Raw genomic sequence first — 9,866 nt, forward strand, 5'->3', positions numbered from 1 at the left:
AATGAAGGGTCTTTCCACAAAGAATACATATCTTAAGTATAAATGTCCTGGTATCTACTGTTCAAAAAATATGGCCAAAGCAAAAGTTTGGAATTTTTGTATTAAAGTGGGTTAAACTCCAAGGTCAAGGTCAAAGGGTCAAATTTGGTGGTACCCAAAGAAAGGTCTTGTCACAAGGAATACACATGTGAAATATGAAAGTCATAGCTCCACTGAAACAAAAGTTATGGACAGGGTTAAAGTTTTTGCGGACAAACAGACAAACAGAGAGAGACAGAGACTGTCAGAGAGACAGACAGACGGACAGACAAAAACTATATACCCCCGAAACTTCGTTTACGGGGGCATAAAAACTTTGAATCTTTTACTTAGTATATGGTTTTGGAGGGGGGAGGGGGGAACAACAACAGACTTACATTAAAAAATGTTTGACAAGTTATAAAAGAGGAGAGAGAGAGAAAAGATTGTGCAAATTTGTGGTCAACACCAATTCAACCTGTTTATAGTTGTGATAGATCGTATTTTACTATAGTCCATCTGGACAGTTTAAAACATCATAGTGACGAAATACTACGGGTACCGGAAAGCCAAAGGCACCCTCCCATTTAACATGGAAAAGTTAAGTACAGTCTATGTTTAATCCAGTTTCTTTAAAACCACTTTATATTCACTTTCAGTGCAATAAACTTTTTATATAAGTTTAGCAATACTGCGGTTATATAAATGTATATATTTTTATCAGTGAGTCCACTAGGCCTGTAGTTGAACTTCATAAAATATACAGGTCTCTCTCCAAAAAAGTTCTAGAAATTGATCCTTGTATTTTTCTTTAAAAATACAATCATCGAATTTGATACATACAATCTACTAACTTTTATGTTCAGTTCTAGGTGATTTAATATTATTTAAAATATTGTTGTTGGTATTTAAGATATACAAGAGCCCATGCGTGCAATTTATAACTATAACAGACGTTCCAAATATCTATATATTATTAAACCTCTACCTCTACTGATTTTCCCTAAATAACATTTGATCATTAGATGTGATTATACTGTTTTTGTCCTATATGAACGTTAGGCAGTAAAATGTGAATAATTCCTTAGAAATCTCTGTGAATGGACTAATTCCCATGCGTTAGTCAAACGAGGCAGTCCCTGCTTCGGAAGCTAATTCCCCGGTTATCCGTTATCCTCTAGATTTTACTTTTGTATCAGTCTAATATGTTAATGGACTAATCCCTGGTTGTCAGTCAGGAAGCTAATTCCCCGTCAATCGTAATCCTATATATATATATATATATATATATATATATATATATATATATATATATATATATATATATATATATATATATATATATATATATATATATATATATATATATATATTTTTTTTTTTACTTTTGTATGGGTATAATCAGATAAAACAGTTAAAAAGTATATCATTGAGGGAGTTAGCAAGATTCCAATTCTCCTCGACCAAGACTATTTCTCGAGGCCCAATCCCTGTGCGTTAGTCAAGTGAGCTTATCCCTGCTTCGAAAGCTACAGTGCAGTAACCCCGGTTATCCGTAATCCTCAAAATTTTACTTATGCATTGGTATGATAATTATGTGGATCGACTAATCCCCGTGCGTTAGTTCAGTGAGCTAATCCCTGCTTTGAAATCACGCTATCTGAATCCTCTAAAGTTTACGTTTGTATCGGTATAATAAACAGTTTAAAAGTCTATTATTGCGGGAGTTAGCTTCGCCTCGGGAAATAGTCCTGGCCTTGGGGAACTGGAATCTTGCTTACTCCCTCAATGATATACTTTAGATGTACATGTATAATAAATACGGTAGTTAAAATAGTGAGCAAGATACCAATTTCCCGAGAACGGCACTATTTCCCCGTTCATAATTATTTTACACCGACTTTTCTTCTTTAAAATTAGATCGTTAGATGTTTTCCTGGGAATTCTTTAAATGGACTTTTATAACCCCCTTTTTGTCTAATTCGTATGTAGATCATTATATAGATATTACTTTTGTGTAATAAGCAGACGAAAATGATAAAGGAGTTACGGAGTTATGATGATTTTAGTTCCCTAAGTCAATGGTGTTGCCTCGGGTTTTGCATCGGGAAAGTCCTGGCCTCGGGATAAGAAAATGAAGAGGTTTATAAATTAATTGATACTATGTAATTTGTAAGGGAAATTTGAACCCTTAATTCTTTTTTAAAGGGGTATTGGCGCGGATCTTGAACTTAGCTTCCGTAATACACTTGTGTGAAAATTGTCCAAAACTAAAAAAATCCTATTTCGGGGGTGGGGGTGGGGTGTCCAAGTTCCTTTCACAATTATTTTTTAATTTTAAAAAAGGCGCCCTCGCGGGGAGGGGGCAGCCTTTTTAAAGGACTGTTTCAAAAATAAAATTGGGACAGATTCTCTGCCCACCCTTTACGATACTACATGTCTCAAATGAAACAATAATTTTAAGTTGCAGATAAATTGCGATTGTTCATCTGGTACATTTATCTTTATATGCATACCTCTTTGAAACTTGTAATCTTACCAGGAAATAGGACCATTACACGCTTAGTTTGGACTTTCAGTAAGGCGTGGCATTCTCGACGTTACCTAATTAGCTTCTGAAATTTACACCGCTTTCCTTCACTGTTGAAATATACATATGATAGAAATGCGGCAGAATGTCAACTGGTGTAGTAAATAGCCAATTAAAAGTTCTCTCACGGCATAGAGTGGGGCCATAAGTCGTCTTATTGTTGTCAACAATTTTAAGTTCCTGATGTTATTAATTTCTTAACCAATGAGAATCTACTAGTATTCGCCATTACGTAGCGCCGAGAATGCCACGCCCTATTGAAAGTCCAAACTAGGGAGAAAATCGTCCGAAATTTCTTTATCATAATATGTAAGAATGAACACAATCTGATTAAAATCCCAGATCTTTAATACGCTCCGAAATTCTGAGTCTTTGTACACCGACTATCAGAATTTCGGACTGTAACAAAGAGACTGAGAATAAACATTTCACATTCGACATTTTCAACGATATGCTCTCTGCTTACATTTTAGGTGATGAGAATATTTAAAGAAGCTATAGCAAGAAATCTGAGGCACCCAAAAAGTGGACCGGCAGGCTGGTTCGTCAGTGTAAGCTTCCCAAGTTCTTGATCAGACTTGTATCATACATCTAATATTTAAATAATTATTATGACGTTTCAGCAAATGATTTATTCATTTTCAGAAATACGTTTTTGAAGAAAAAAATAAATACTTGGAGAAAAACGCTGTCAACGTGTGCAACATTTCTAAAGATGATATTGTTCTAGAAGTGGGATTTGGTCCGGGGTTTGGACTTGAAGAGGCACATACTAAAATAAAAGGTTATTAATTAAATTATAAATGATAAGATTATTGTTGTAAATGTGAATTCATCAAAAAGAGAAACTCGGAGAGATTAACAATTGCAGGGTACATTTAAAATTTAAAACTCTTTCTTTATTTCTATACTGTCATATTGTAAATTTTGAATTTACTGGGTGGCAGTAAATACGAAATTTACAACATGACAACTTGTAAATTTTGTATTTACTGCCATCTGGTAAATTCGAAATTTACAGCATGACACTATCCTACAAGTTCAGTAAGAACTAGTTATATTTATTTAAATACCCCCGTATTATACTTTTTAAAGTACATGTATATATTGTGTTTTATCTTTACAGATGGAAAGGGCAAGGTCTATGGAGTTGACATCTCCCAAGCAATGTTAAAGAAGGCGGGACGTTTACTCCAGACTGAGATAAACTCGGGGAAAGTTGAACTAATAATGGCAAATGTCGCAAAACTGCCTTTCGAATCCGACATGTTTGATCACGTGTTTCACTGTAACTGTTACTATTTTTGGGATGATCAGGTTGCGTGTGCTCGAGAATTGCATAGAGTAATGAAACAAAATGCAAACATGGTAGCTGTATTGAACGAACAGGGTCTAAAAGTAGCGGAAGAAGCGGGAGTCTTGAAATACGGAAACACAGACCCACATAGATACATGGACTCTTTAAAGAAAGCTGGATTTCAGAATATAGATTTCAAGAAACTGAAAAGTGCAAAGGGTCATCCATTTAGTGCAATTTTTGCTCGAAAATGATTTTTTAAGCATAATGGCAGCTGTGAGTCCATGTCATAAGATCAATTCCCAGCTGTGAGTCCATGTCATAAGATCAATTCCCCATCAATATCCGGGAGATGCCAAGTTGAATTTATTTTTTTCTTCATATTTGTGATTGATTAACATAACAAGACTGAATGATTCTTACAGTATTTTGATATGAATTTTTTAAATAGTGTACATAGTTTATTATTTAAAAAAACAATACAAAAAACTTCGTTTATTTTGTATGAGATCTACAGAATCAGTATGTATGAGTTCTATATGAATACATGTGTGATCGTCTGAAAGCACGGGGAAAAGTTCCTCATTTTGCATCTGTTCGACAACGGAGCAGAGCTGATCATGTTTTATCATGTTGGCCAGGTGGAAAATGAAACTTGGTCATGATCTTTTGAGTTTTCTTGCACGTGATTTCTGTAACATCGTTACACTGGCGAATAAACCTAAAAATAAAGTTGGTAAGTGACCAATCATATGATGAATATTAATGGTGCAAAAAAAAAAAAATAATATTATTAATTTCAAAGTAAAAATTGACAGATACATGTATAATTTTCTGGATATTTCTTATCAATATATTTGTTTTATCTGTCTGAGTTTTATTTTAATTACCTATCACGATCAGACCGATAACTCCAACCAAGAGAGGAATGGCCACTGCAAATACTTTTGGCGGGAAAAAATTCTGTAGGAAGCTGTCCTTTTCTACAAACGACTGGAAAGATACCATGGAAATAAGAATGTCGTATATACCTCCACACACAGAGAGAACTCGAATTCTTAAGAGATAGTCTCCAAAGAGATTTTTATATTATCTTTTTCGACTAAAAAACATTTTATCAGTATTGATAAAATATATAATGCACAAAACAAGTACCAGCGCACTCCATGCTTTTTAAATCTTAAAACGTAAAAAAAAAATCACATCTGAAATACCTTACCAGAATGATAACCCATACTGTGTAGTAAATTCCAAACGTCACGGAGCCAGATATCAGGGACAAACCAAGCAATCTGTCCATTGCATCTCTGAACTGAAAGAAAGACAGGAGGCCCATGGGACACAACGCTCACAACAGGTTTTGAACAGTATGATATACGTGTATTCGGATGTAAAATTTTGATTCTGTAAATTTTTTGGTTCCACCCTAAATACATGGAACATAATTTGAATGAATCTATATTATATTTCAAGAGGATGCTTCCATCTTAATATTTGTTGTTCTTCGATCTTGATTGAACGGGTTTTAAAAAGATCCCCCTGTGTAGTCCCTACTGTGGTTCTGCCCTCCGTTTCCTGCCCCCTGGGACCATAATCTAAACACTGAACATGCCTAACGTTAGGCTTGGGTTCTTGAAAAGAAGGTAAAAATGTGAAAAGTTTACAGACTGACATATTGTAGCTGCAGAACAGTAGCTCTCCGAAAAAAATATTGACAGACCTGCAGAACTGTAGCTCTCCGATTTTTTTTCCGGAGAGCTACAGTTCTGCAGCTAGACATATTGACATGTCGGAAAAGCTCACCTGAGCTTTTTAATAGCTCAGATGAGCTTATAAAAGTAAAAAAAAAATGTAACACCCCCCCCCCCCCCCCCACACACACACACACACACAAACAACTTGACACTAAAAAAAATAACTGTTCTCCTATTCTCCCTCTCCCATCAAGGATTTTTACTCTTAATTTTCATAAAATTTAGTAAGCTTTTATACATTAAAAATTTATAACAAGAACAGTCCTCCATACCCTGACAATATCGATTTGGGTTTTCTCTTTTATAACCCGGAATATTCAAACGCGTGCAACGTCTTCGGGATAAATCCGATTATGCACATGTAATGATTGTATTGGTTATTTTGATATCCACCTTGATGAGAAAATGTATTTCTAGGTTGTGCATCACTAAAACTTCCAACAAATCGGTGCAGGTGTGTGGTACCGAGCTTGATGTGGTAGATTCATTACTGAAAGGTACGGTGCAAATTTTTTTTGACTTGTTTTAATTTTTTTTAACTTCTTACACAGAAGAGCGTTTGTAAACAGAGTACATTGCCCTTTTATCTCATAAAATAGATAACTGTCAAAAATCAAAATTAATTATTTCACAGACCGGTGTCCTTTTACAATGATTGTATTTTATATTGTAACCTTCTGACAGCTGAACAACTGTCTAATATTGCAGTAATTTCCGTGGAGGATGGTCAGAAATTCATAAAGATAATTGGACCTGGAAAGAGAGGTATGCTTTGTTAAAAAAAGACAATCTGAGCATCAGGTATATAGTATAAAAGGGGGGTCTTCTCCCCCATTATATCCTTGAATATTCTGTTTTCAAACTAATATGTCGACTGTGCAACCGTTAGGGCAAACACAGATAGCTTTTCATTTATAAACTGTATTTAGACATCTCTTCAACCCAAATGATGACTTGTTATAGCCCTTCTAATCAGTCCCTATATGATTTCTTACTTTAAAAAGTCCAACAGTTTGACTGTCTTCCCTAACTGTTGGTCCAAGAAGTGTTAAAATTGACTGTAAAAAAAAGACTGACTCTGTTGCCGGCTGACGTCAAATGGCGCTAAACTGAGTTATCTTTACAATCCAGGGGTCTAGAATTTTTTGTATAACTCACTTGCCCAAGGGCAAGTGATACAATAAATTTCACTTGCCCGCCTAAAAAATTCACTTGCCCAGCAAAAACACGAAACAATCAAGTTTTAATATTTTATTGACATTTATGTTTATTATATGTGACGTAACCTATTTTCGATAGTATCCTAATTTCGATAGGCTAATGTTTTTAACAATAAATCAGAAAAACTTTCGTAATTTTTTGGAACTCTTATCCCAAAATTACCACCAGATGTAAAAAGTGTAATAGAACTAAAAAGATCGAAAATTATGCCATTTAGAGAGGTAAGATTTTATTTTTCTTTTTTAACTATTCAAATCACGTCCTTTTCTCATAATGCCAAAAAATTCATTTTAAGACCCTATCTCCTAAGCCTGAAAACAACAATTGATGTTTAAATGTTATCGTCTGTTTAAAAGCTCTGTGTTATGGCTTAAAAATAGATAAGCCTCACTTTGGGCAAACTACCGCTTAAAAAAATAAAGTATGGAGGCCTGTCACAGGTATTTTATTTTAAATTTTGACATCTTTTAATGTTTTAAGTTTTGTTTCTGTTGATTTATTGTTCTTTTTTTTGTAGATATTTTCCATCAAAAGGGGAAATAACAAGAATAATTAAAGGCCAAAGGCTGTGGATAATGCTTTTCTAGCAGACAATAGGTCCTGGCTTGAAATTTCAGTTTTATAAAATTTCAACCAAAAAATAAAAAAAATATAATGTTAAAATTAATTATATTTTATTTGTTCTTAAGATTATAGTTGAAAATAGGACCAATAAATCCAATACAAGAAAAAATGACAAAAAACAAATACAAGAAAACAAAAACCCACACAAAATAATATAATTCGATATTTTGATGACAATAACTGTGCGCCATACTTGCTATCGAAAATAGGTGACATCATTCAAAAACAACTCGGATAATGGCAGATCCAAAGAAAGTTGAAACAGTACCGAAATTCTTGATTTCAAAAACAAATAAATGTCTGAATATATTTATTTACTGTTGACAAATAATACATAAATAATTGAGTTGAGAAAAACATAGATGCCTATATTAAATTTTTAACTAAAGTTTTACACTATCGAAAACCGGTAACGCCAGGATATATATCCAAATACAGGCTAACATTTTTCCCATGGTTTGAACATGTGAATATTTTTCCCCCAATTAAAATATTTATGCTATTTATGTCTCTGATATACTACAAATATTAATATGCTATATTGCATTGTATTTTGGATATAGACATATTAATACACTGTATGCTATATTTAATTGTATTTTTAAAGTCAAAATTATTGATCAGTGGATTATAACATTTATTTCGTTAATTCTAACATTAATCATTTAAATTTTAAGAGTTATAACCCTCAAATCACGTTCGTATCAATTCCGGGAAATTGAAAGAGTACTGTATTCGGTTTTTTATTTATACAGCAAACAAGTATTTCCGGTAGTGATAATGTACATTTTATTTGACGGGAAACCCTTCATAGCGCTTCACACAACTCACTAGCTAAGTAAATAAATTAAAATCAATAAATTTTTAATCAAAACTCCTGAAAAGAACAACTTTCAACAACATAAGTGTCTACTGTCATTTATTTTTACTTTCCCGAGCGGGTGAGCATGACCCACGATCGTACTTTCCCGTACAAATTTTTACTCACCCTGGGCAACGGGAAAGCGTAATTCTAGACCCCTGCAATCTGTAAAGGAGTATAACTAAACAGTTGTTGAAAGGAGTCTCGGTAAACAGTTGACCTGCTGGACCAGAGTGCAAACTGTTTCCCCTGGCCTACGGCCTTGGGCAACAGCTTGCACTCGGTCCAACAGATCGACTGTTTCCCTCTACCCCATGCAGTCAACAACTGTACAATATGTGACATATGGTACCTCTAGACTCTGACAATGTATGTAAGTTGCATTACCAAACAAAAGCCAGTGCGAAAGTGTCTCGCTGTGCTAGCTATTAAGGTCAAGATCTAGTAAATAACTTTAGACTAATTTTTTGGTGCTAGATCCATTATGACGTCACAATCAATTTCAACTTTCTTTTTCCCGTACTTTACGGCTTTAGCAGAATTATGTAGAAAATAGAGTATTTTCATGACATTCAATTTGAAATCATATGAAAAGTAAACCGGATACCTATATTAAATTTGATATTGATTTAAAGAAGAGGCTATGAACCTACTAATTACGGTTTTCTGAGAGTCTGTAGGCATTCTGGATACATTTCCTTTGTCGAATATGAAACAAACTACCATATTCATGGCTGCTTTCTTAAATTTTCATTGAAAATGACAGTTTAAAATACAGTTTCTCATCTTGTTAACCTACAAATTATGCCCCGAAACACATTATTTGACCAAGCTAAAGTTGTAAAGCATCAATAAAGGAATTTATTTCTCAAGTTTGATTAATCTGTAGGCACCTTTCATTTACTAGATCTTGACCTTAAGTAGATATAGTTGATTTATTGCAAATTAAAAATATAAAATAAATCATATTTCATTGCTTGATTTCAAAATTTCTTGAATTCTTATCTTTCTTTTTAGGTGAAAACAATCACACGGAAAGTTTTTCACAACAAAGACAATGTTTCCACACAGTTCCTGCATGCTTCTCTGACAAGTCAAACAATACTGATGAAAATGGTCATGGGTGTAATTTTGGAATAAACAACAAAGACCCAAACTCCCAAAAGTCCAAAACCATGTGTGCAGATGGTGCCAACTTTGATGCAGATGCATTTAAGAAAGCTAACCCCAAAGTGAAAGTGGGGTGGGCGATGTCTGCCATGAAGAGTGGGGATGAGGCCAAGAGACAGCAAATGAAGGCCTGCTCAGATCACCTTCAGGAAATGTGGCAAGAAAGGAAAGACAAGTCCCCAGTGTTAAAACAGTTCAGAGAATACTTGATGAAAAGTGATAATCCCTATGCATTTGTTGTGTTCCTGCTGAATGACTCCCATGATCTTCATGTTCACAAAACTGCGACTTTTTCCTATGCAATTTGTAAAGAATTTGATGGTTGGTTGT

The 9,866-nt window shown here is 34.1% G+C and overlaps 2 protein-coding genes across 2 annotated transcripts; both read left to right on the forward strand.

Moving 5' to 3' along the window:
* The first annotated feature begins 583 nt into the window (after positions 1–583).
* LOC134282430 (uncharacterized methyltransferase YdaC-like) lies at positions 584–4,774 on the forward strand. The gene is made up of 4 exons (XM_062764842.1): positions 584–618; positions 3,082–3,159; positions 3,254–3,392; positions 3,735–4,774. The coding sequence occupies exons 2-4, from the start codon at positions 3,085–3,087 to the stop codon at positions 4,157–4,159; spliced, it is 639 nt and encodes a 212-aa protein (XP_062620826.1). The 5' UTR covers positions 584–618; positions 3,082–3,084; the 3' UTR covers positions 4,160–4,774.
* A 1,205-nt stretch (positions 4,775–5,979) lies between these two features.
* LOC134282429 (uncharacterized) lies at positions 5,980–9,857 on the forward strand (the record flags this gene model as incomplete). The annotated part of the gene is made up of 3 exons (XM_062764841.1): positions 5,980–6,156; positions 6,368–6,424; positions 9,384–9,857. Coding segments are annotated over exons 1-3 (664 nt in total), but the record flags the coding sequence as incomplete, so codon positions are not given.
* Between the last annotated feature and the right edge of the window lie 9 nt (positions 9,858–9,866).

Source organism: Saccostrea cucullata, unplaced genomic scaffold (assembly GCF_032062105.1).
Source record: "Saccostrea cucullata isolate Sc308-1 unplaced genomic scaffold, CSIRO_AGI_Scuc_v1 ctg17846, whole genome shotgun sequence".
Lineage (NCBI taxonomy): Eukaryota > Metazoa > Mollusca > Bivalvia > Ostreida > Ostreidae > Saccostrea > Saccostrea cuccullata.

What these genes read in the sequence shown, in the direction of transcription:
- LOC134282430 (XM_062764842.1), top strand. Translation starts at nt 3,085, where the DNA reads ATGAGAATATTTAAAGAAGCTATAGCAAGAAATCTGAGGCACCCAAAA. An exon ending in CGGCAGGCTGGTTCGTCAGT is followed by an intron (nt 3,160 to 3,253) that starts GTAAGCTTCCCA and finishes ATTCATTTTCAG; the next exon opens with AAATACGTTTTTGAAGAAAA. An exon ending in GGCACATACTAAAATAAAAG is followed by an intron (nt 3,393 to 3,734) that starts GTTATTAATTAA and finishes TTATCTTTACAG; the next exon opens with ATGGAAAGGGCAAGGTCTAT.